Genomic DNA, 27,937 nt, shown 5'->3' with positions numbered 1-27,937 from the left:
AACGTGGTTATGTAAAAATTATAACTAAAATTAATAATGAATAACATAACTGGCTTATTTACATTAACATCTCACATAAAATAGCAGTATATAAACGCAAGGCGATTTTTCAGGAGGTTACAGATTTTCTTTATTGTGTCTGCAAAGTGAAAGACTGTCTAATTTTTATACTATCCCAGCGGAAACTCCTGACAAGTAACGGTAAACACAAAAGACTGAATGAATCAAACTGGCCGCTGGAAGAAACCACGTCACTCACGTTATGTAGTATGGAACCTGTAGTTTATCAAGCATTTTAATGTATCTGAGATGGTTACAAGAGAACTACAAACCCCAGCGTCAGCTGCGAGGTAGAGCGTGACATACGCGTGGACTAACACTATGGCGTTACACAGCCGTGTTTGACAGGCAAGCTAGGATCTCAAAAACATCCCCGGACCGACGCGTCTGCGCTCACTAACATTCTGCCAGCAACGGCGGGACGACAACTAAAGATGAGCTCCAGAATTAAGTAAGAGTACTTTGCCACAGTTTTTCTGGAGGTTGTTAGCAAGCTGCTGTTGTTAGCTTTGTTCTCATAGTCCCTGAGAACGAAGGAATATGGAAGGCCCTGACTTGTTGCGACACTAGTTGAAGTACTGGTGCCTCTCCATCCACTTATCTGACCAGAGAATAACATTACATTATTAAGGTTTTTAGACTGTGAGGTTAACCATCATCCATAGAAGCTGCTAGTTAGTTGGTGCTTTTGCTAAACAAAAAAACAGATAAGTGGCGCCGAACGTCATTATGAAAGATGCAGTTGTTATGGTAACTGTGGGACATTATTACTAAACAGTGTGAGAGGTTTCAGGCCTGACGTGCTGAAAAAAGTTAATGATAAAATCTGGAAATATGACTTGTCAAACTTGCTTTTCTATGGATTTCAATTGTGTTAATTATATGTGATTCTTATCGTCTGCTTAGTAAGGTTCTTTAGGCATTTTCTCTCTTTTGAGTCATTTACCAAAATTGACTATTTAGAGAAAATATCTAAAGTTTTGATAAGTAAAATGCAAGAGTGAACAGAAATACTACCAACAGTTAGCTCCTATTCCTTTGAATGAATGGCCACCTATCACCTGCTATTGGGTAAAGTTGTTCAATTGTTTTTTAAAGTATGAGTCAGTCACATGGCAGTAACTCAATGCACTGACGCATTTAGACATGGTGAAGACAAAGCAAACATTAGTGCGATGGCATTGTAAGGTCCAATATATAACTATTTTCTTCTTTTATCTTTTTCTCATTGTTCTTACACCCATTCAGGGTGCATAAATGTTCACTCCCATAAAACTCCTCCCTAGAGCTGCAGTCCCCCAGTTGAGCACTCCTTCCCCGATCCTGTACAACACAGCTCCTTCAGGCTAGCAACAGCATCAATTAACAAAACACCTAGAATTGCACATCTGTTAAGTTTATCAGGTGAAATACTTCTCAGTGTAACACTTCTAAGAGTGATTGTAAACTCCATAATGTGGTGACATTGTTGTGATGACGTGCTGAAGGCGAAGTGTCAGAAAGAGCTGTGCTAAGAAGTAGCAATTTAGAGGAGATGATTTACACTGTGTAAACTTATTTATTATATTGGGTAGGATTTCTGTTTATTTTGTTTATGTTTGTTTACCAATCTGTTATTTGTTGTTTAGTTACTCCTTTCTGATTTTTTTTCTTTATCTGTCTCATTCTGTTACAAGTTTATTCTGCATGGAGACATATAAAATGTATTTTTTTGCTATAGGGGAAACAGACTGTCTATTTCTGACCAAACTGTGTAATAATAATTTAATTAATTTGGTAAGGACAATGCACATTAATTAACATTTTTATAAATGTGCCAGAATTAGCCAAAAGGCTATTTTCGCCTATTGCCCCTGGACAATGAGTAATTTCTTGCTAAAACAGACAAAGGTTTTGCAAACAAGATTAATATGGCTTATCTGCACAGATTTTGTCAATGAATACAATAAATACAATCAATATAAACTACTGCTGCTCTGATCAGGTTTATTCCTGCTGATATCGATCACCCATTAGGGCCAATCACTGTCAATCACTAATACCGATCACATGGATTGGCTGTTAATTTTTCTCTTTAGGTATAAATGCTACTATGCGATCTGGCAAAATGGAACCATAAAATCTAATAATTTAGACAAAAAACATGCAAAATACTTGCAGGCACAGTGCAGCAAGTATTCAAAAGACAACTGAAAAACTTGCAATTAGTAATACAATATTTAACACTGAGGCTCAACAGCCTAAATTATACGTAAAGTCAAATTAATTTCACAACACCGTTTATATCAAGTAGTGTCAAATAAAAAAGTAAACATTCATTCAAAGTCAAGTGCAGGTTACATTAAAATAAACAATCCTAAGTTACTAAGTCAAAACTTCCTAAGAGCATGGCTGATTGCTTTGTGGTGGCTCTGATTGGTTGTTTCTGACCGAGCAGAGCAATTCTGCAGATCACAGGGAGGAGGAAGAGGAGCTCGATTTCTTTTTTTTTTTTCCACAGATTATTTGTCTCTTCTTAGGACATCAAAAGTTTTAAAACTTATGATGTCCTAAAAGTTTTTAGGACATCAAAAACATTTATTTATGTTTTAAAGGTACATGCTTCAGCAATAAGGAGATGTTCGATGTGAGAGAACATGTCTCAGTAGCGCGTAGCGGGGGTCCAACAGCAAGAGCAAAACTCACCCAAGTGAAAAATAAATATACTAAGCATGTTCAATTTTAGCATACATAAAAACACTTGAAGCCAGACTGATTAACAGTATACTTGAAGTGTGTTATTTTGGAACAACAAATTTTGTACTTGGTGTATTTTAAGTAATTAAATTGTAGAAAATCACAATTTAAAGTGATTTTCTACATGATGTGCTTTTTTGGAACAACTAAAGTTGTACTTTGTATACTTTAAGTATATAGCTTTTCATGTAATATAAATGTGCGTGATTAGTATATCTTAAGTGTACTATTTTTGTGATTGAATTACATTGAAAATATATTTAGAATGTATTTTAAGGATATAAGCATTACATATTTTATATATTAGTAGTGTGATCACAGTATGCTCCAATTACACTTTTATTTCATTATAGTTACTAACGAAGTACACTTTTCAGTGACTTGTCAATGTCTTATTATTCTTCTTCGCCATAGTACATTACATGCTTCATACACATTATAGTATTGCAAACCTATCAGGCTACCAGTACATAGAAGGATCAGTTACAAAACATTTCCGGCTGAAAAAACATACATTGTGTATTTAAAATATTCAAATTTTTCAAGAGTACATTGCCAATATACTATCACAGAATTGTACAAATTGTCAATATATTAAAAGTTTACAGACAACATGCACAATGATTAGCACAACAATTAGCGCATTAAAAAAAGGTACACTTCTGAGGAAATGTAAAAAATATTTCATCAAGGACAGAGTATTGTTTTAATAAAATGTCACAGTATTCCAGTATTGTTCCAGACAAACTGACATTTGTCCTTCCTAAGAACAGTGAGGATGAATGACAGAACATTCCCATTCACTGCACCATCGCACTTTACAGAAACTTACAAAAAAAGAAAACTAGAACATTAACCAGAGAAAGCACTTGTATTTTAAAGAGTACAGAAAAACGACAAAGATTAAAGTATGGCTTACAATTTTAGGATGTTGTGGACTCGCTATATGTGTGATATAATCAGAACTAGTGCGATGATGATTTCGACCGGATGCCTGGGGTGAAAAAATATTTCTGGGTATCTTCTTTGCCTGTTTATGTTCGAAGTAAAAAAAATAGTCAGCAATATTATAGAATCAGTTGATACTGGTGTACGTATGTACTTACGTACATACATATACTGTATATACTGTATATATATATATATATATATATATATATACATATATACCCTGGGTTTAAGTTTGGCTTGTAACAGCTTGCAATATAATTTCTCACGTTTTGTTCCAGGGAAAGCCCAGAGTCAACCTTTGAAGTGTATCTGGAGGTAGCTAAGCCAGGGCAGCATATCTCTGGTAAGTTTGTGGACTTTAATCTAGCCATTGTATCATCAGACATCCATGAAAATCTTTTTTTATGGCCCTGTCAGGTCAACCATCATTACACTATTAAGATCAGAACATGTGATGAAGAAAGGGGGGCATTTTAACCCTCATGTTCTCATTAATCTCAGTCTTGCAAAGATGTAAGGCTGAATGGACCACCTTTCACTTTTCAACAACATTGATATGTCTAGACCAGCGGTGGGCAATCCTGGTCCTCGAGGGCCAGTGTCCTGCAACTCTTAGATGTCTCCCTGGTCCAACAAACTTGAATCCAATAGCTGAATCACCTCCTAAGAACAGTCAAGTTCTCCAGAGTCCTGCTAATGACCTCATTATTTGACTCAGGTGTGTTGAAGTAGAGATGCATCTAAAAGTTGCAGGAGACTGGCCCTCGAGGCCTGGAGTTGCCCACCCCTGGTCTAGACGGTTGATCATTGTCCTATTTTTGTGTTTAAAGCTGCAGTATATAAACCTACACATATTTTTACATATTTGTTGAAACTTTCACCATGTTGTGACAGTATGGTATGAGCTATATAATCTATGAAAAAATTGAGCTGCTCTGCTTTCTCCCAGTTCTAACTAGAAACAACCAATCAGAGCAAGGAGGACGGTCTTAGTGCTAGCAATCATCCTCATGTATGAGCTGCTCATTTTCCTTCCCACTTCCCCCTTGCTCTCTGCTGCGCTATAGCTTCTTTCTAATAACAGTGTCTGCCAGGAATGCTCAGTCTAGTTAGCATGGCTCAGACTGGTTAGCATGGCCACTGATGTCGGCAGATAAAGAGTTTTCCTGGAATAGTGACTGTTTTAACTAACCAAATGAATAAAAATTACGCAATGCAGCTTTAATGAGACTCAGACCAAGGGTAATCCTGCCCAGGTTGTAGTCATCATCTTTTTCTTATGATTATAGAACTGGTCCCAAACAGATTTTTTGCTTTGTTTTAATCAAGAGAGAAACATCTCCAGATCCCAAGTTGTTTGTTGGATCTGCCCCCCCACCCCTCCCAAATATTCATGTTTCCACCAGGTCAGCGACAGGCTTCTTTCCTTGCAATTAAAAACAATGAAGAGGACTTATCAATGTGAACCATGTCTATTCTCTATGAATTTGTTGACAATTTCTCGCATTTCATAAAAATTATGCAGCAATCCAACAAATATAACTTTCCCAAGCCCCTGTAAAGACAATCACAGTCCTAACATATTTGGTTCAGTTTAGCTCTGTGGAGCTAACTCACAACAAAGGTCGCCTCCAGGAACTTTACACAAATATAAAGTCCATTCTGTCCAGTCATACAGATTCCAAAAGTCCATAGATTCAAATTGTTTCTCATTATCAAACAGTGTAGTCAAGTTCAGTTTATTATATGATTTGCAACGCTCTGGAGAAGCCCAGAAAATGTCACGGTTGGACAGTGGGTCCGGGGGGAGAAATTTCCCATTAGACTCAATTTCTGAAACCACACACACATACACAAAAACCTTGTAAAAGCTCACATGGGGTCAGAGCGACCCCACCAGATCCCAGATGGAGTAAAGAACCTGTGGGGTCTTAGGAATTAGGCACCCATCATCTGGTTACTGCACTACAGAGGGGACACAGTAACTGCTGCCTAATGAAGAACCATTCCAAGAGTAAACAATTGGAAACAGCAGAACCTAATTTAATAGTTATGAAAATGTCACTCTTCCTTTTCTGTATAAGGCAGATTTTAACTGCTGTGTTTGACTGATTTCCTGGATTCTGAGGAGAACTTGTCAGCTATATTTCTAAGAAGTCCTTCCTGTTGCTCATTTCCTGTGTACTACCTCACCAGTTCTTGACCATGCTGTTTTTATATGTTGAATCAAACATGTTGAATCAGCAACATATGTTGTTGCAAACAGTTTCATTTTTATTTACCACAATTTAGATGTTTTTGAATTTGAATTGTGGAACTTGACATCAAATGGTAGAACTTTAATTTGTTGACTTCTTTGTGTCCACTTTAAACAGGACTGGAGGTGCAAAGGCAGTTTCCCTCTGACTACCCTGATCAGGTTTTAACACAGTCTATCATGTTTCCTTCTCTAACGTTCAGATTTTGTAAAGAGTTTAAATGAATTGACACACTGCTGCTCTTTTGCATGGGATTTTGTTTTCAGCTGCTTTCAGTATATAACACCCAATTAGAGTTATTTTATTTTTCTGTCTATGTTTCTGCCTGTTGACCTTGAAATTTCCTCTTTGCAACACCACTTTTTACATGTCTATCTCTTTAAATCTGTTCACTTATGTACAGTCTGTCAGATATATTGTGCATCAATTTCTTTTTGCTTTGCAGGAAACTCTTCTTACTGTGCCAAAGTTCTGCTTCCCCTTCAGCATGGACAGGTACATACACTTAAATACAGACATCATTGGGATTCAACAATCCAAACATGCATTTTGACTATAATTTCCAAAGCAAAATGTGTATATTCATAAAGCACTTCAGGAACAACAAGCAATAACCAAAAAACTGAATATAATAGGACATTAAACTTAGTTTGGCTGCTAAGTAGCAGCAGTGAACAACACATCATCTCAAGGCACTTTTTGAAAAAAATGTATTCAATATAATTTTACTTGTATATAACAATTTATCCTCTTTGTCAAGATCAGTTAATTATTCAAATTAGTTAAGAAAAGTTTCAATCTAAGGAAACCCAACAGATTTCATTGAATTATTGACATGTTGCATTCAATTCTCCTGGATAAGTGACCATAGACAATCACTTGCATTGTGTCATTGACTTTATAACAATAACTCATAGCGAATATGCATGTAGTGATTGATAGTGGAGAGGAAAAACTCCATTTTAACAGGAAGAAACCTCCAACAGAACCAGAACCATGCTCAAAAGGAGAAGCCATCTGCCAAGACCATCTCGGAAGACAGAGCAAATACACGAAATAGAAACAGAAGATTGATGTAGGAGTGCTATAGCTGAAGGCTTTTAACTGTATTTTGTGAACTTCCTTTTAGCAAAGAATGACAGTAGTCCTACCTTGAAGTAATAATCCATGGACTGGTTTTTCAGCATCACTCCTGGACAAAATATTTTTCATTATGGCAGTATTCCAGAGATGAAAGGAGAACATTCTAGAAACCTCTTTGTACAATTTAAGTGACAAAAAAATAACACAGATGTTCTTAACTTTATTATCGGAGTCCATTTTAATGCCATCCAGATCAAATGATTGATTAAGTTTCTTTTTCAGATGTTCTAGTTCAAAGACAACAACTTATGTATTGTTAGAATTTAAAAGAAGAATGTTTCCAGGTTTTAATGTCCTCAAGACATGCCTGTAATCTACCTTGGAATCAAGATTTATGGATAGATGTAGCTGTGTGTATTCACCATAACAATGAAAATTTACCCTATGCTGCCTGATAATTTTTCCAATTGGAAACATATAGTAAAACAAATTGATTAAACACAGAGCCCTGTGACACTCCCCAAGTAACCCTGGAGTGTGAAGATTTATTGTTCATATGAACAAACTGGAATCTGTTGGTCAAATAGGATTTAAACCAGCCTAGTGCTTTTCCCTACCTGCATGGTAAATATTCACAATATTGCCCACAACAGAATATTTTGGGTAACTGTGTTGCAGCGCTGAGATCTCACAAAACCAGAACAGACACAAGTCTATTATCTGAAGCCAAGATAACATCATTTGTAACTTTCACAAGTTCTGTTTCAGTGCTATGATGAGCTCTGAAACCTGATTGAAACTCTTGAAACGGGTCATTACTATTTGAATGCTCACACACTTGATTAGCAACTATTTCCTCAATGATTTTAGGTAGGAAAGGAAGATTTAATATAGTTCTGTAATTAAGTCATCTTGATTAAGGAAAGTTTGCTAAGCAAAGGTTTAATTGCAACTACCTTAAAAGCTTGTGGTACATGTCCATCTACTAAGGATAAATTAATCATATCTAAAATTGGGGCAGTAATCAAACGCAACACTTTTGATAATTTGGTTGTGAAGCGGTCCAGAGGGGTTTGGAAGAAACGAATATTTTTGACAACTCCAAAAGCTCAACTGATTCAAAACAGTTCAAACACTTATTAGGTTTTATAGTTGCATTCAGTGGTGTATCACTTAAAGAGGATGAAACAATCACATTTGTGAGGATGCCAATAATTTTACTTCTAATGGAATCAATTTTATTTAAGAAGAATGCCATGAAGTCATTACTGCTGAGATCTGGGGGAGTCTATGGCTCAGCAGAGCTAAAACTCTGTGTAAGTTTGACATCTGTACTTATAAGAAATCTAGAATTATTCTTATTGTCCTCTTAATAATGAAACATACAATGTTCTAGCTTGTAACAAATTTTTTTAAAGCAGTTGTAGACTATTTTTGTAGGCTAAGTATCTCTTCTAGATACGTAGAGTGCCAAAAATGCATTAGAAATAACTGTTAATGACATTTTAAATGGGAAAATATAAGTTAAAGTATGACTTAGATTATTTATGTGACAAGAAACATGGTTAAAAATATCTAATCAAAAAATTAAATGAACATTTTGTTCTGTGAGAGCCAGTTTTGTGTTTAGAGCAGATATACATATGCTACATGTATTATCTGCTCTAAACACAACATGTTAAAAATAATTTTTATATTTATTGAAATACACTTATTTATTTATTTTCAATGCCTTTGAGAGTTGCTATTTTTTACATTTCGTTGTGCTTTCTTGCACAGTGACATTAAAAGGAATTTTCATTCTGATTCCAAAATGTAGTTGGAGAAAGCAACGCCTAAATTTACTCTCCTCTTAAGTTATGATGGAGTTGTATTAGAACATCATGTTTTCTTCAGTTGTTGAAATTTTTTAATGATTTCCTCTTAATAATGAAACATACAATGTTCTAGCTTGTAACATTGTATGTTACAAGCTAGAACATGTATGATCCAACAGAGAGCACACAAGTGCTCTCTGTGTTGGACCAGCATGAGAATGTTTATGTGTACACCAGGATAGCATCCTGTTGGCTAATAAAACGCATGAAAAAAGAAAAAAAAGGAAAGAAAAAATGAAAAGGACTCAACAGCGGTACATTCACAACACAGAAACAAGATTAAAACAATCTAATGAATTAATGAAAATGGAAAAAAGTGATCATTCATGCATCTCCCTAAAGCACAGTCTTTCGATTCCTTTTCTTTTTTTAAAATCATTTTGCGAATGATAAAATGCGAGTGATCATGTCAAAGGTTTTTACTCATTCTCCAGTTTTTTGCAAGGTGTTTCCTCATTTCCAACAGTTTTTTCCCCATCTATATTCTCTGGATCTGTCAGCCACAACCACGGGATTCTCTTTGGGCCTCACAAGGCCCAAATATGACAAAAGGCCCCAAATACAATGCATACTATTCCTTTACATTAACCCATGAGTTGGTCTGAGCCTGTTTCTCTTTCTCCTCAGAGTCTAAGGTACCTTGCAGTTTGATCTTTCAGATATCTGAATTCAGTCTGGATGTTCTAACTCTTCATTTCATGTAATATCTGCCCCCTGCAGCCTGACAATCAACCAGGTTGGCCAGAACTTCACATTTGTGTTGACTGACATTGAGAGTAAACAGAGATTTGGTTTCTGTCGCCTCTCTTCGGGAGCTCACACCTGCTATTGCATTCTCAGGTTGGTCTGAGTGTTTTAGGATCTGAAGCACATATTGTTTGCACAATCCTGTGAAAACAATTTAAACATAGCCCTTGAAATAATAAAGTAATTGTGTTAGTCATTAAAAAAGGTTAATAATTCTGATGGTCATTTTTGTCAAAAAAGGAAACTGATCTGATTGGAGCTCAAAGCTGTGTTTTTCTTGATGGCAGTATTGTTGATTTTTTTGTTGTTGTTTGTTTTAATATCTGAAAATCTGAGCTTTATTCCAGCAATTAAAGGGATAAAGTTGACAGAAAAAACATGATCAGTGTAACAATGTAAAATGGTAATAAAAAGCAATTATTGTCTCTGTAAATGAACAGCTTATCTTACACATTGCTTAAACTTTAAGTGAAGCCATACTGGACTTGCATATTTGTTACGAGCTTTTCTGTGTATGAAGAGTCCTGCAGGACAGTTAAATGTCTTAATCTCTTTTGTTGGATACATACAACAGTTTATTTTGGAGATGAAAATTATAGAGTATGTCTATGATGCTATGACACGGAGCCCCTTTTTTTTCTTTTGTGTTACCTCGCAAAAGTATTATGTTTCCTCGCAATATTTTTGCATTGCCTCACAAAACATTTGCATTCCCTCGCAATACTTTTGCATTGACTTGCATTAGGTTTTGCGTTCTCTCGCAATAATGTACTGATCAGTTTATGTGGCATATTTGAATACTGTAAGCCTTTCTTTACGGTATACTTTCTGCTATAGTATAAGGTTTTCTTAAGGCTTTTCTATGTATGTTAATATCTTGTTGTGAAATATCGGAAGCTTTTTATCTTTTTCTTTAGGATCGAAATGCAACACAAACCTATGATATAAACAGAAACTTTAAAGTAAGTAGAAAAGGAAGAAAAAATACATCCAAACTATTTGGACTATTTCTGAGTTATTATCACGGGGTAATAAGTCATCTGACAGTTTTGATTGTGTCTCTTGTGTTGGTCTGAATAGTTTAAGGAGCCATTTTCATGTGCCGTTCGGTCACAACCTTACACAGACATAAACATGCAGTGAATAAATTGATCTTCAAACATCTTTTTGCACCAAAGAGTTAAGAATAAACATGTTTTCACTGAGGCTCTTTAAACGTGTCTGCATATGAAATTTTAAATTGACATTTACTGCAAGGGAAGGCAAAACCTATTGTGAGGGAACGCACAAGTTTTGCAAGGTAACGCAAAAGAAAAAATTTCCCTATGCCCCCTATGGTGCTTTGTAATATGATGGTAATAGGATATGGAGAAAAACAAAATAATCATGAATCCTCAAAATAAACTATTTTTGTATTTTGTATTCTCTCTGAGTTGAATGAAAAGTAATTGTTTTAGAAGTGCAATGTCAGAATTTTCATTACTCAATGTTAAAAATAATTTATGGCATGTGCTATGTCTTTATTTTGGCCATGCTAATCAACCTAAAATCTATAAAAGCTTTCAAATAAGCTTCCATTACTTTTTAAATCCTTTAAAAAATAGTGATGAGTCCATAAATTTACAACCAATGATTAATTTAGAATTGAAATGATGCCTTACTAAATGTATATTAAAAATGTATCTTCTCTCAGCTACCTGCCGTGGTTTGAAGTTTTCTACAAGCTGCTGAATATCCTTGCTGACTGCACTGTCAAAGGCCAGGTTACTCATTCCACTCTCGCATGTTATGTTTGGTTCTTGTTTGTCTCCAAATTATCATTGGGTGTTTGAGTTTACATAGATCTCCTTGATACCCGCTGATTTTCACATGTAATGATGGAATATGTTAACATATATTTTTGTATCTGTCTAGTGTCTTCATATCAGCTGTGGGCTTAATTTTTCTGTGTCCACACTCTGCAGTTTGACTTTTGAAATTAGTCATTATTCCAGTGGAAAATTTTTATTGCAGCTGTATGGATTGATATTGGTGTAATATTACAGGAAAGCCAGTGGCAAGAGCTCCTGGTGTCACTACATACACTCCCCATACCTGAGCCTGGAGTCCCCGTTCACCTTGGTGTGGTAAGCTCCAATTCTTCACGATACATGCATTTGAAATCAGTTGAATAGTTATGGCTGTTGCACATTTGCATTTCTGTTAATGAATTCATAGCACCTATGATATTTTACTGTCTCAGAAGTGTTTTGTGTGTATAAAATATAGTCCTAAGTTATTCAAAATTCAATTAGATATTTTATTTTGACTACTATGTTGCCTCGGTCTGGAAGTAACTAATGATTTTGAGTGGCCCAGGCAGGGTCTTGGCTTCATAGATAATATGTGGTAAGCTAAAGATGCAAAAGAGAGATGCTTGCCTCATTTTCAAATATCTTGGTAAAAATAATTTAAAATTTAAATCTGGAATATTTTAGAGCTTAACTATCCTCAGTAATCATTTAAGCAAATGCAAGTCTATTGTTTATACCTCTCTCTCACGCTGTCTCACTGTTTTTTGTCTAGCATTCCTTTTTCACTGTGCCTGACATAAGGGAACTCCCAAGCATACCCGAGAATGTGAGTGTTGAATTCCCTACCCTGAGTCAGTAACCTCATTATTCATATTGTCTTTACACTGTTTGAACGTTAGCATCCTGATTAGGTTAGAAGGCATAATGAGTTTCTACATTTTGTGACTTCATATGCTGACAGTTTAAAAATGGATTTGAGTTGATATTAATATAGAGTGGCATCCTGGACCAGTTAACACTGTCACTCTGCAGCAAGGAGGTCTGGTTTGAATCCTGGTCTGGGGTCTTTCTGCATGGATTGTTCACCTGTCTAGGTGGACCCTGCATCTTGCTTAATGACCAGTGGAGATTAGCCCCACCTATCATTTGGATGGATAACAGATATTATGATATCTAGATGATAATGTAATAGATACCTAATAGATACTGAAGTACATTAGGATGGAATTCCTGTCATTTATTAAAATCTAAGCAGGTCTCTTTAAACCAACTATGTCCTGTTGGTTTGGTAATTCAGACAGCTGAGGGTACTTACTGCTCAGAATAATATATCAGCAAGCATCGATATATAAATATCGTAGTTAGACCTCTAAGAGTGTTCTTTGCTCTTTTGGGAAGTTTAAAATGCATCAAAACCTATAAAATTTATGTGAAATAATTTGTATCATATGGAGATTTTGCCACAACTAACTGTCCTGACTATGTATCTCTTCATGTTTTACCTCTACAGAGAAACCTAACAGAGTACTTTGTAGCAGTAGATGTCAATAACATGCTTCATTTGTATGCTAGTATGCTTTATGAACGTCGAATCATCATCTGCTGTAGCAAACTGAGCACTGTAAGTAGTACTTCCTGTTTCCTCCTCTTTTTTTGTCCTGCTCATCATGTCAGAAGTTAGTTGTCAGTATTGGCCTTTTTGTTATTGTGTAGTTGTTTTCTTTCATTTAGTATAAAACATACATTATTTGTTAAGAATTTGATTTACTTGGTGCTAAGTAAAGCCAGCTTAGTTAGTGTGGGGGTTGTGGTATAGCACAACTCCACCTAAAATCATTTTTTTATTTTTAGAGCTATCATTGTTTGGAGGAGCATTATTTATTTTATTTTTTTCCATTTTACGTTACTGACACAGATTGTATTTTTGGATAGGCATGTGTGAGCTTTTCATACAAGTATTTGTAAGGTGTCATCTCTAGACATTGAATTACTGCAGCAAGTGCAAACGCTCCAGTTTATTGTTTTTATGGTGCATTATTGTGAGCTTCAGCACACACCTTTTCAGCTCTTTTCAGTCTCATGTTCCCAAAGCAATCATTTTAACAGCTGCAAGCTTTTTAAATTGATAAAGCTCAGAAATTGACTGAACAGGAAGCAGTTAAGAGACACACGGAGCTGTTTAATTAACAGATTGGTACAGTTGTAGGCTAAGAGACAAAGTTTTCCTTCAAAAGCTGAGGAGCATGAAAAACTGTGCTAAACTGTGCTATACAAATCACTAAAATTCATAATATACAGTATGTGACAATTACAACTTAAATGAATAATATTGTTTAAGTCCAACTATTGAACTACTAAATAGCTATTAATATGAATTGAACTTATTGCAAGGGGAATTAGTGACATCTAGTGGCAAAATTTCAGATAGTAATATAATGGATGAAAGCAGGTGTTTTCTACATTCTTGGCTGTTTTATATCCCATATGAAACTGACAAACATGTATTGTATTTTTAAATCATGCATAAATGGCTGTTGGAAGGAGGGTAGAAAATGAGTTGTCACATGTGTTTTTGATCTTTGTCTCCAGTTGACAGCTTGTGTACATGGGTCTGCGGCCATGTTGTATCCTATGTACTGGCAACATGTTTACATTCCTGTGCTTCCTCAACATCTGTTAGACTACTGCTGGTGAGTTTGAAACTTTAAAATTTGTAAGGAAACAGCCCTAAATTTTTACCAAGGCCAATGTGTAATATGTAAGAAAACTGTAAGAAATTCTGGTGTCATGTAGAGGAAGCACGGGTGCCTAATGTACGGAGGCTTTTAGTCCTCAATACACCCATCCAGGGTTTGGTTCTCAGCTTGGTGACCTTTACTGCACGTCTTCCCCCTTCTCTTTGCGCTCATTCTCTGTCTTCATACTAGTAAAAGCCACTAGTGCCACAAAAACATTTGAAAATAAACAACTAAATGCATACGTGTGGCCTTAAATTTGAAAGTACTATGATACAGTTCTGTTTGCTGTTTGCTGTCACACAGAACTAAAAAGTGACAAAACTACTAAAAGTGAAAAATATGCAGGGTGCTTTGGTGGTGCACGAGTAAAGTACAATCCCTGTATGGAGGCCTTAGTCCTTGACATGGTCAACCCAGTTACAAGTCACCGCCTGATGACCTTTGATTCACGTTTTCCCCCTCTCTCATTACCCACTTTCCTGTCTTTCCTTTCCTGTCTTACCACTCAAATAAAGGCCACTAGTGCAAATAAAACCTTTAAAACAAATATATATATATATGTTCTGTTCGTTTTCATAGCATTGATATGACAAAGGAGGCTTTACTATGTGGAAGGCCTCCTGTATTTTAGTACTCAGAAGGTTAAATGGCATTATGATGTTTGTCAGGACAGCTCTAAAACTTGATTCTGTAAATAGGACTGACATAACATCAGTCGTCATTCAACTCACTCCTTCTTCTCCCCGCTTTGATGAGAAGCCCATTGGTGACTGCACCTGTGGACAGAAAGCTAGGCTGTCCAGCAACTGGTGTGCCACTAGGTCTCTGAGAGCTTGCTTTCTGCCATTTGGATATCTGCTAGCTTGCAAAAAAAGTTGTAATACTTTCACTCGTAACTAATTAGCCATACTTCTAAAAATAAAGTAAGCAAAACGTTATTGGTAGATGTAGCTGACATAGTCTCCTGGATTACAAGGTGTGAAAATGACTGTAGCTGTCCCTACTGTCAGCCATTAATGGCTGGTATAATAACAGTCATGCTTTGATGAAGTCATGCATTTGGCATCCCCCATAACAAAACACTTAATCATTGGAAACAGATGTAGAAAATTTAGTTTAGACTGTAATTGTTGCAGTCTTCTGCATTTGATGAAGACACAGTGAGCGTATTGAAGTGATGTTTGTGTTGTGACATAAACCAACAGCAGTGATGGAAAAACCTGACTCTTAATTGAGAGATCTCCAGCACATAGGAATAATGTTTTAGAGTGGAAAGGTACAAAGTACTATACTATTCAAATATTTAGAATACAGCCCAGTGAGTCCAGTTTGTCAGATTAAAGTACCTTTTGAAAAAGAAAACAACTTAAGCAGGTATTAAACATAATTTTACTAAGCTCACATTTCTGTTTTTAAATGTAAAATTGAATATTCTAATTTAAAATATTTTCATTACCTCTAAGTAGAAAATCATAAGTAAAAGACATAAAGCCTTACAAACATGTATATGTATATAATTAATGTACATGATGTGTTTTGCTTAGTGACATAGTTCCTAAAATGACTTTATCACTTCATGATATTCTAATTTGTTGAATGGATCTATAGAGCTACTAAACTGCATGGGAATTGATAGTGTTTATTTAATGTCATAGTCTCAGGTGTTGTCATACCTTAAATAAACAGGGTTTTTTTCTGTTTTTTCCCTCAGTGCCCCAATGCCTTTCCTCATAGGAGTACATTCCAGCCTGATGGAGGTAGTGGTCTATGACTTTATTGCCCACTTGAACTGGATCATGAAAAGCAATCTGAGTCTCTGCATTATATTTAGCTCGGCTTGTGTTAGCTTTGAGATGATTTAAATTGTTTCATAAATAAAATATATCATGTCACTGTGCCACTTGCTTCTGTTGTTTTTGTAGAAAGTTCAAGGGATGGCTCTGGATGATGTGGTCCTCTTAAATGTGGACACTAACACCCTAGAAACCCCCTATGATGACCTTCAAAGCCTTCCCAATGATGTGGTGAGAAACTCCTGGGCAGCTACAAATGGCTTTTTAGAGATCAGGAAGGCAAAACTAAAAAATCACCATTGTTAGATAAAATACTCATTATTCTGTGGAAACCCATCATAAAGTTTGTATTAATGAGTGTGACTTTATAATATGTAGGTTTCATCCTTAAAAAGCCGTTTGAAGAAAGTTTCAACTACAACGGGAGATGGTGTGGCTCGAGCCTTTCTCAAGAGTCAGGTGTCTCTGTTTGGAAGCTACAGGAATGCTCTGCAGTTTGAAGCGGTCAGTCTGGAATGGATTTGACTTAAAAGAAAAAGCTTCCAGACAAAACGTGTTGTTTATCTTTGGGCACTCTTTATAAGGTCCAGTTTCGTACTCAGAACCAGTTTCATTCCTCAAATTATTACATAAACCAGAAGCCTTCAGAATCACATTTTTTGGTAGTTGGAATTGCTATTTTCTCTGTATCTAGATATCAAGTTGTTCATGTGTTATGTTTAAATATAGTTCATCAACAACTTCACACCTAATTGTTTGTTACAGAGACAAACAATTAGGCATGACCCAAACAAGCGGTGTGACCCAAATTGTATATTTTGATGTTTTTAGGGGGAACCAATAACATTCAACGAGGAGACTTTTATCAACCATCGCTCCAGTGCCATGAGACAGTTCCTTCAGAATGCCATTCAACTTCAGCTCTTTAAACAGGTATAAATACAGCACCCACTGCTGCTCCTGTCAAATCTCACCTTTAACATCAATTGTGTTCAATGGGTTTGGAATCTATGAGCTCATGCAAAATTTGGATCTTCTTTTTCCGAACTTTGTTTTTCTAATGTAGTTCATTGATGGTCGCTTGGACCTGTTAAATGCAGGAGAGGGTTTCAATGACATTTTTGAAGACGAGATCAACATGGGAGAGTATGCCGGTGAGCCACCTACATGTTCTACAAAACTGTGTGTTTAAAGTGTGAAACAGACATTTAAAACAGTGAAAATGACTTTAGACTGGCAGTTAAATTCTAAACTTAACTTTGCGCAATGTTCCCTCTACCATAATGCTACCATAATATAAGGGGGGAACCAGGTCACAGAAGTTATGTAAGGTTACTTTTCAAGTTAGTTCAAGTTAAATTCAGTTTAGTTATGTAAGGTCAATATACAGTACAAGAAATGTCACCTCAAGGCACTTTTCAAAAAAAAAATATACAGAAATACATAATTAAATCAAGTCAAATAAATAGCTTTAAATTGAATTACATACGTTCAAATTAACTACAAAGTTGTTGTTGGTGTGGCAGGGGGGCATCCCTCATAGATGGCACCTCTGTCATCTATGGGAGTGTTGTTTGTATGGGTGTTTGAACCATGTCTCTGAGTGGTATGCTCCCATCAGACACGTGTAATCATGCAGACTCCTGCATGGTGAAAGGCGGTTTTGTTGCTGGTGGTTGTGCCATGCTACTGAGAGGACCGGGTTAAGGGCCTGGCCTGTATGAGAGGTGGTATCGGCATTGCTGAGTCAGGGCTTTTATTTCTATATATTTTTCCCTGTACCTCTTTGCCTACGGGCTGCTGCATTATTGACAACATAACTTTATGCAAGCAGCTACTTAAAATCTGCATGTAGGTTGAAAGTAACTGGCTGAGTTATAATACTGTAGTACTCAAGACAATCACACTAATAATTACACTAACAACTCACAATCACCCTAGAGAGTTCAGCAAAGTCAATAGCTTTGCTGAAATCCATCTCCCTGAGAAAGCATGGGGTGAAAGTAAATTGTTAATTACAGTTGTGAACAATTATCTGTAACAACCAACATGGGGTGGAGGGAGGCAGATCAGACACAGAAACATTGTTTCAGGGGTTCTTTCTATATAAGAACAAATAAACAGGGCTAAAGGCTAGTGAAGCTCTTTCTGTGTTTTTATATAGGAGAGGCACAGAACTAAAGAAATATGTTTCTTATTTTTTGTATTGTTAGTCATGTTATATTGACATGAATTTCATTTATTCCTTCCCACAGGCAGTGACAGGACCTACCACCAGTGGCTGCTTACTGTGAAGGTGAGCTGATTTGTCATACATCCATTAGTTATATTGATGTGTTTTTCCATCTAATTCCAAGTTACTTGGTGAAATCCCTTAGATAACTGGCTGCAGTTGACTGTTATGAACACACACTGTAATTGTATCTGCTGATTTTAATGTGCATTACACCACAAAAATTCCTTGTATTTTATTCCATGGTAAGGGACATATTGGTTATGTTCTGCTGATAAAACAGCCCAGAAACATTTAATAACAGTTTATTTTTACAACTTCTTATTGACCCACGCTCAGGTTGCAGTGCTGTATGAAAGAAGAATTCAATTGTGGATGTTATAATTCTGCTGAATATAGCTATGTAGAGTCACAGATGTTGGACTAAATTGAAGTTACGACTGTAATTATGGTTCTATGAATCCTGGATGACAGCCACAGGCGGTGCTTTAAGCACTGAATTTTTTTTAAATTCTTTATTCACAAGTTGAGTATTTTATGCCAACAAAGTCACCTGTGGTACCAGTGAATAGGTATAATCACGTGCCTCCAGACATAGTCCCTTAATCTTCTTGTGAAAACACAATGATGACCGCTAGTCATCCAGGTCATCCAAGATTCATCCAGGATTCATATAATGATGATAGCTAGTCATAGTTGTAGTTCTATTTCCTCCCTACTGACAGTGCTTTAGGCATCTCTGTTGAATGATGAATACCAAGAGCCCTGGGGAATCGCAATAGAAAAGAGAAAAAAAGAAAATGGTGCCCACCTTACAGAGAGCGCTGCAACAAGTTCTCTTCAAGTCAGTCAGTCAGTCAGTCAGTCTTATTTTATTTTATGGCACCCTTCATACTAAAAGCAGATCAAAGTGCTGTACAGATTTATACAAAATATACTCACAAAATAAAAACAAACGTTACCCTCCTATTTCCCACATGGAAAAACACAGAACTATATGAAAAATGTATAAACTGAGCTGAAATGATCCAGTTCAGGAAATGAAGTTAAAAAGATGGGTCTTGAGCCTGCTCTTAAAAAAACAATATTGTCTGAATCAACACCCATGGTTTCCCTGAGAAAACTTGCTAAGACTGGTGGTCGGTTCGCCGAGGTGGTCCATGGGCAGTCCATCAGAGGTCCACCATGTTTTTGTATTAAAAGATACAAAAACAAGTAGGCAAGAAATGTAAAACTATTACTGGGTAATTTTATGTTGCGGGAAAATATTGCCAGTGAAACGCTATTTAAAGCGGAAAGCATGATGGCCGCCAGGCTTACAATACACTGGGGGAAACCCTGAACACCATTGAAACCAGTGCCCACATTCACTGTGTAGAATCTCACAAAGGTATCGGGAGATTCCAAGAGGCAGCAGCGCAGATAGCTTCCAAAGAGATTTCATTGAATGCTGCCTCAGAGGTACTAAGGCCTGTCAACCAGCCTACAGGCCTGAAGTAGCACTTCAGGCCTGTAGGTTGTAGCCTGTAGGCCTGAAGTTCTTGGAGACAGCTAAGAACCAAATCCTGGCAATGGCCATTTTTGTTTTTGCACCAGCTGTTGAAAACCTGGGATTGCACATAGTATGACCTACATGCCCTCCATACTCTGTTGTACACTGGATTTTAGGACATGCTTTGGTTCATAGAACAGCTTCACTTAACTTCTTCCTTGTTTCCGGAACCTCTGCCAGAGTTGGGATACTTGTTGGGTTCCAATCATATGTATGGGTGCAGTTTTTATTCACTACATTAGATTGATGGATTATTTAGTCATTAATTAATCACATAAAGGCTGGAGGCATTTAGAGATTTTACATCCTTGCTCATGCAGTAATGTTTCATTTGTGAGACTTTGTGTATTAACGGTGTGACTTCTACCTCTAACTCTTTAATGTTTTGAAACAGAAAGGGGGTGGAGCTATCTTCCAAACAGTGAAGACCAAGGCAAATCCAGCCATGAAGACTGTGTACAAGTTTGTAAGTTTTTTTCCTTGTTCAAAACTATTCATTTAATGCATTATATTTCTGTCATTAGGAAACAGCTTGAAAAAACACACGTTCTGCAGAATAGTTAATTCTGCTGCAGCCAACATTATGATGACAAGTCACAAAATGGTTGCCTCCTCCTGAGACTCAACTTTTAAGTTGCTTATAAACTGCAAGGGCAGTGAAGATCCAATTGTGTTTGTTTAACAGGCAAAGGACCATGCTAAAATGCGCATCAAAGAAGTCAAAAGCCGATTGAAGCAGAAGGTATGTAACTCTGTAGGTATTTACCCAATGAGTTCTAAAAATTGTATGATCCAATCTCAATAGCCAGATCAGGATCTTTATCAAGACCAAAATGTTTCAATCAGGTAAACAATGTTCCTCATGTGTTTACTGTAATAGACCCAAATCTATTACAGAATAAGTTACCCTATGCTTTTAATTCAGTTTTCATTTTTACTGCTCCAGTGTTGTACCACGAGTATTATGATGGAGGAATAATATGTTTGTTTGAGAACAACTGAAAATTTCTGCTATATTTGGTGGAATTTTGAGGAGCAGTTTGTAATTACATTGGGTTCATACAAGGTTTGCATGGTCATTTGTTGAACAAACAAAAAAAGGACAAAAAAACATGCTACTCTAGTAAGAGAACAAAAAGAAAATAAAACATGATGTTTTACTAGGGCTGCACAGTTGGTAGCACTGTTGCCTTGCAGCAAGAAGGTCCTGGGTTCGATTCCCAGCCTGGGGTCTTTCTGTATGGAGTTTGCATGTTTTCCCTGTGCGTGCCTGGGTTCTCTCTGGGTATTCCGGCTTTTTCCCACAGTCCAAAAACATGACTGTCAGGTAAATTGGTCTCTCTAAATTCTCCCCAGGTGTGAGTGTGTGCGTGTTTGTCCTGTCTGTCTCTGTGTTTCCCTGCGACAGACTGGTGACCTGTCCAGGGTGTATCCTGCCTCTCGCCCGAAACGTTCGCAGGAGATAGGCACCAGCACCCCTCCCGACTCTACTAGGGACAAGGGTGTACAGAAAATGGATGGATGGATGTTTTACTATTTCTAATATTTACTAATAATACTAATAATAACACTACTTACCATAATCTAAATAAATGCAGTTTAAAGTACTGTAGCATCAGACGTTTTTAGACTGCATTGCACAGTGTAGTGAGCACAGTGAGTTATGTTTGTACATGGCTGCTAAATTCAGTCATTGTGCTGTTTTCAAGGCAAGTTCCGGATTGAAACCTGTTGCATCTGTATTCTGTGAGATTCATAAAACTGAAAAGATTAAGAACAAGTAACACTTATACAAGCTTGTGTAGTTTCTACATATGAATACTCAGACCTTACTGAAAAGTTTTTCTCTTTGAAACACACGCCAACACACGCACACACACACACACACAGAAAAACCCGAAACATACTCTCCCTACCCGAGGGGCATTTCAGTCCTCCTTCATGTGATTCCCATTCTCAGGAGCAGGGCGAGAACGGCTTCACCACCCCTAAGTCAGCAGTCGATGATGACAGCACAGCAGAATTTGCTTTCTCCACTGCTGCCGTCATGAGGGAGGAACCCGAGCGAACATGGGACGGCCACAGGCCAGTCACTGTGCACTTTGGACAGGTGAGCTAAAGTGAACATGGGCTGAACTGGAAGAAGGACAATATAGTCCTGAAAAGTGCATAATGAAGCTTGATTATATTTAGTATAATTGAACTGCCTAATAGTGTATTAATATATATCGTGAATTATATTTTGTTTAGGGAAAAGAATTCTAAATAGAAGATAAAGGCACTTTTAAAGCCTTTTGAAGTACAAACCCATTCAATAAATTATATTGAAAAGCCTATTTATTTTAGGAACAAATTCTGCACAGATGGATGTTTGAAAGCCTTCATTTCTGTTATGGTAATTATAATCAACTTTCATTTACAGTGAAAACATGACATTTTAAACTAGATTGTTACGTCACACCAATAAAAATAGTATTTTTAAAAACCGAAATGAGAGCTTAATGAAAAGTGTGCTGTTATTTTCAAAAGGTACTTTTAATCTGACGAACAAGATTCATCAGGACATGTATTCTAATTTACTGAATATTACTGTTTATTAGGAGGAGGTGTGCATGAGATCATTGCAGATTTATGCAGATAAACTAATGTTGATGTTTTGTATATGAGCTGGAGTCAGCTCATATACATATACACTACAATGAGTGTCATCTTTTTCCCTTGTCAGCTGTTCTGGATCCTCATTGTCCTCATGCAGACCAGTGAAAGACCTGGTTTACAATCCTGTAGTAAGATCTGTATCAAGACAATTTAGACCCCTTTTACCCACCGTAGGCATTGTTTGGGACATTCTGTGAGAAACAAAATTGATAAAATTGTCAAATTGACATAACTTTTGGATATGTCTGCCACAGTGATGAGTCATCTTATTTGATCTAAAATAGAGGCAATTAGAATCCAAAAAAATATTTGTTTTTGTTCTGCCAGTTACTAAATTATTTTTCTGGTAATTGTGCTCATTTAAACAAGTGCATTTTAATTACATGAATAACATTGACTATGAAGCAGTGATTTCATTTTTTTATAAGGAATTGTGAACTTTTTTCCTGTTTTGCTACTTCTCTACATTCGCAATATTTCCCCATCAGCTTGCAATGGATTTAGGGTATTATTCTGGTAATTTTGTTATTTTTTCTCTTGACTTGTCCTGCAGAAAGGATGACTTTTTGTGTTCAACTACAAGCTCTGCATTCACTGAACTGAACTTCAGCCATCTCTCTCTGGTCAAATTGTTCATTGTGTTTTTGGAGAACTGGAATTTATGCATATTGATGTGGAATTGCATCCTTTGCTTTGTCATTACTACAGGCCCGACCACCAACACTATTAAAGAGACCAAGCAGTAACATGAGTCTGGAAAGCAGCTGTGACCAGTAAGCATATATTTAATTATATGCACTAAAGTTAAAAATAAAATGTATGTATGGCAAAAGGCTTACTACCTGCACTAAAGATGCCTGGACTACTAAAATGTTCTGACAGAACTTGGCAGAAATAATGAAATAGACCAGAGATCAAAATTGACCTGTCTTCTCAGTATTGTCTCTGATCGGTGGTTGGCAGGTCTGTAGAGTTCCATTCCCTCTGATGCATTTTTAAAGGTCAGAAAGATATGGTTTGATACCCAAGCTGAAATAATGTTTATTCAGTTTCTGTTGAAACTTCTCTTATCAAATAACCTGCATCACATGTTTCTATTTCATGCCTTCTACAAAAAGAAGTCATGATCAGTTTAAAATCGGAGTGGGCAGGTTTTCTGTAAACCTCTATCAACTGAGAAACCCTAATGAGTGCATCTGTAATGATTCTCCTCTCAATCAGGTAGTCATGCATTTGGTCTTTTTTTATTAACAGTTCTTTTAATCATGTACTTGGTACATTATACAAATGTTTTATTAGATTCGATATGAAATAGGAACCCCTTCAGCCGGTTGGATTTAGGCTCTAGGTTGAAAATAGGTAAAACAGTTTTCTTTTTCAAAGTTTTACTAGTCTATGTAAATAATTTTCAGTTATTGACTTCAGAAGTAGAGAGGTGGATCTGTAATGTTACTTGTTTTTATTGTACAATTGGTAATTTTGTATTATTTTGTAAATAATGACACTTTAATGCAAAGTTGGCACTTTTAATGGACTTTCAATGCAACTTTTAGAACAACTTTGCATTAAAAGTGTCATTATTTACCAAATGACACTTCATGACAACAGTCATAGACATTCATAAAGACTCCTTCATGTTCATAACAGGTGTTATGTCATGTTTATGACAGTGTCATGTCAGTCTTATGCACACCCCGTCACATAAAGTGTTATCGTACAATTTTTAATATCTGAAATTAAAAGCATTAAGTAGCTTAGTTGCAGTGATTCACACACTTGCATTTTTAGGGGGAAAATCCCTAAAAATGTTTAAAAACACTACATGTTTAAAAAATTGCCTGACTAATTAACAGAAAATGTTTTCAGATCTAATGTTCAGTGTCTAAAAAAATTTATTACAGGTCCTTCTTGACTTAATTTCCCTTTCTACTTTCTGTCTCTTTTTGACTTACTAGATAATCTGTGTGATGCACTGTAAATTTTCTTTTTCTGTCTTTGCTCTGTAGTTCTGTCCGTCCTACTCGTCACTATACAGTGTTTCTGTCAGAGGATTCATCTGGGGACGAGCTCCATTATGATGATGAGTCCATCTCTGGCTTTCCTGACAGTTTTCTTTTCTCCACTCCTTTTGACTGGTCACCTCTGTATGCATCTCTTTGATCACCTTAAATAAATCTTTTTCTACTTCCTTCCCATATTTACCAGTGAAATATGTCTATATTTCTATCGCTAGCATTATGTCCTAAAAACAAAACCTCTTTGGACCTTATTTATGACAGAATCCTGTGTTACTAAAGACTTAAATAGCCAAAAGTCTTCATCTGTCTGCAGGCCACAGCCGTACCGCTCCCTGAAGGAGGTGGAGTTGATAGATGATCGTGGTTTGGGGGCAGAAAGCCTCACTGCCCCTCCTAGTCCAGTTACTGAAAGGTTCTCCAATGTCAACCTGCTGGGAGACATTTTCGGATGCCAGGATGAACCCGAGTGTCAAACAATCACCCTGGCTAAGAGTCTGGAGGACCTGAGAACACCGAAAGACTTTGGAGAGTTACAAGCAAAGTTCACCTTCCAGGTCAGCCATCCATTAGGAGTTACATCAAAAACAACGAAAAGCCCAGCAGGCTGCATAAAAGTTTAGATTATCACAATATAATACTATACAAAGGAAATTAAACGGAATGGAAAGCACTGGGTTTACAGGATTAGTCAAAGAAACCATGTGTGCTTTAAATGAATGTTCATGTGAAATATCCCATTCATTGACAAGGCTAGAACTGTTCTTGATTCTGCTGTCAGCACTTCTCTCTCCATCCGTTTCCCTGCTTTTAGCAGGATGTGAAATTTTCATGACTGAGTTTTAGTCAAATTATTAGATCTATTTTTACTATGTAAAAAACTTCAACTAAATGCCACAAGTAGTAAACTGAACACATTTATATGATTCAGGAAACATTTTAGATGTGCAGGCAACAACAGTAACAGAAGGTTTATGTTTAATCTAGCTGACCTCTGTAGTGAAACATGAACTATGCAGTGTTCTGTTTGTCTGGTTGTTCCTGCAGAGACTGGACCTGAGCATCAGTGAAAACTCCCGAACTCTTCCAGGGCTCAAGCTTTCCAATCCTTACAACAAGTTGGGCAGTCTAGGCCAGGAGCCGTCTCTCCTGCCTGTCTGTGTGCCTCCTGCCTTTGACAGGCCTCCGTCTGTCCAACTTCCAGTGCAAATGGAGTCCTGCTCCCCTCTCTGTGAAAGCTCTGGCATAGCAGTAGACTCTCTAGATCCCTCTGCTATTGGTAACATAACTATTCCTCGACCCCACGGAAGGAAGACACCCGAGCTGGGAACTGTTCTGGTGCCCCCTGCTGTGCAAATGCGTTACAAGACTTCAGGGAATGGTGAAGGAAGAACTACTCCAGGAAGAGAAGAATTCCGGCAGGCTTTGAGCATGACCTCAGATGAACTCCAGCAGAGGCCCCCACAACCTGATGAGGACGGTGTCGATCTGATCAGGCTTTTGGACCCCTTAAGCAGCTCAGCACAGACTAACCTTTCTGCTCTCCCAGATGCTTTGGATATCAGGGCATCACCTGCATGCAAGCCAGCTCTAGCACCCAGACCCTACCCACAGAGTCTGCCCCGTTTTCCTCCTCACCCTCACATATCTCTAAACCCATTTGCCCAGTCTTTGCAGCACTACTCACCAACTGTCAGTGGAAATCCCTTTACAGCCGTCTATGGTCCTCCTTTAGGTCCATACATCCACGCTCCATCCCAGCCTCAGCCCTTCTCTACATTATCAGGACTCCACAGACAGCCGTCCCCCTGCATTTCCACCCTACCCCCCAGCCACGGACTGGCCCCGTCAGCGGCCGCCCCCTCAGTCAGTACTCTGCCTCGCTCCTCTGGCAGCAGCCATGCCCTGGTGGATTCCGCTTGTGTATTCAGCACACCTATGAACACGCTGCCAAAGCCTCTACAGGCACAAGAAGAACATCAGAACCCTCCAGATCCTTTTGGGGACCTGCTTCATATGGCCTCACCTCTTATACCACAGAAGAAGAAGGTAGAGGACCTCAGGAGGAAGTGGGAAACATTTGATTAATTGTGTGCATCATATGTGATACGCACAATGTTCTTTGTCTAGGTTTTTTTGCTGTTCTAATGTTGCAGTGGAGTGACAGGGCAAAAAACCCCCGACACGCAGACACAACAGGGACTGTTAGCTGTGAGCTTTAATCCGAAAGAATAAGCTCATTGTGTTAACAACACTTACTAAACACACTTAGGTTCAGAGCTGAGCAGTTTGGTCATGCACTGAATTCAGACATGGCTGGCTCATTAGCTCACTAAATCTTCTGGATTCAGAAACTGAAATGTCTTTTGATTTGATTATTTATTACAAGGTTCAAATGCTCTATAATGATCTTTTCTTTGACTGTAGAATATCGTACTACTGCTGTTGTGCTTAGTTCATCTGATGACTTAGTGGTATGGCTTCTACACTACAACTGACAGTCTAGATGAAGTGGGTTGGCCACCCAGCCGTCGTCCAGACTCCTTCTGTCCTGCTGCTCAGAGTGTATCTGGTTCTGGCTCTTCTTCAGGACCCGTGGCATAAAATCCCATCTAAAGACAGCTTCGCTTCAAAAACAGTTTGTAGCATATTGCTAATTGCCAACACACTTTTTTCCCCTCTATCTCTCTCTAGTGTCACCAGACTTTAGTACTATCACATTAACACTCTCTATAGATCTCCAAAGCACACAGTATTTTCCAGCTAACCATCCAGATATCACTATAGTTGAGTAGCTATAAATGGTTGTGCCCCTCCATCCTGCCATTGTTTTGCTTATATTTTTGTTGGTTCTTATATTGTGCTGTTTTCTCTTGGCCTTCATGATGAATCTTGCTTTTATGCTTCTGTACTTGACCTGTGAAAATGTTTCCTCTGTTCTTAAAAATATATAATATTTTAAGCAAAATCACTCAGCTACACTAGACTAATATCCCCAAGATCATTTTAAAATTTCTGTATAAATAAATACAAATGAGGTTTTTGAAACACTGCATTTGCATAGTGTGTTTTCTTCCTACAACTTTTTATTTTAAGTTTTACAGATTTTTTTTTCATTGGTCAGTTAAATTCTTATTTTCACCATAAATGAAAATAAACCATAAATGGTCTTCCAGCCAAAAGGAAGAATCACTACTGACATCGACTATACAAGTTTTTGACAAAGTACCATGGGTAGGTCTTTTCTAGTAAAAATTTAGGGAAAAAAGGCTCTAAAGTGATGTAAAGTGTAAATAAGATAATATTTTAGTATTTCACTTCAAAAATATTTGAATATTGTTGTTTGAATATTTTAATTGAATGTTGAGAGGGGCTGGACATACTTCCACTCTGGAGTTGCCCAAGGTGAGAGACGTCGGGCAGAAGTGGGCATACTTGTTGCT

The 27,937-nt window shown here is 37.2% G+C and overlaps 1 protein-coding gene across 2 annotated transcripts; it reads left to right on the top strand.

Annotated features, from left to right (window-relative positions):
- Positions 1 to 358: 358 nt before the first annotated feature.
- On the top strand, positions 359 to 27,545 carry dennd1a (DENN domain containing 1A). 2 transcript variants are annotated; one of them, XM_023338125.1, is made up of 23 exons: positions 359 to 511; positions 4,026 to 4,090; positions 6,123 to 6,166; positions 6,451 to 6,500; positions 9,686 to 9,805; positions 11,406 to 11,475; positions 11,758 to 11,838; positions 12,278 to 12,331; positions 13,016 to 13,126; positions 14,095 to 14,195; positions 15,955 to 16,000; positions 16,166 to 16,267; positions 16,415 to 16,540; positions 16,868 to 16,969; positions 17,103 to 17,190; positions 18,292 to 18,332; positions 20,216 to 20,287; positions 20,507 to 20,563; positions 21,782 to 21,931; positions 23,188 to 23,252; positions 24,486 to 24,623; positions 24,811 to 25,051; positions 25,542 to 27,545. In XM_023338125.1, the coding sequence occupies exons 1-23, from the start codon at positions 495 to 497 to the stop codon at positions 26,580 to 26,582; spliced, it is 2,982 nt and encodes a 993-aa protein (XP_023193893.1). In that variant the 5' UTR covers positions 359 to 494; the 3' UTR covers positions 26,583 to 27,545. The 2 variants fall into 2 exon arrangements, with proteins under 2 accessions (XP_023193893.1, XP_023193894.1); XM_023338126.1 differs by lacking the exon at positions 24,486 to 24,623.
- Positions 27,546 to 27,937: the final 392 nt, after the last annotated feature.

Source organism: Xiphophorus maculatus, chromosome 8 (assembly GCF_002775205.1).
Source record: "Xiphophorus maculatus strain JP 163 A chromosome 8, X_maculatus-5.0-male, whole genome shotgun sequence".
Lineage (NCBI taxonomy): Eukaryota > Metazoa > Chordata > Actinopteri > Cyprinodontiformes > Poeciliidae > Xiphophorus > Xiphophorus maculatus.
Note: the sequence above shows the minus strand (reverse complement) of the source record. Positions and strands in the feature narration are given on the sequence as shown.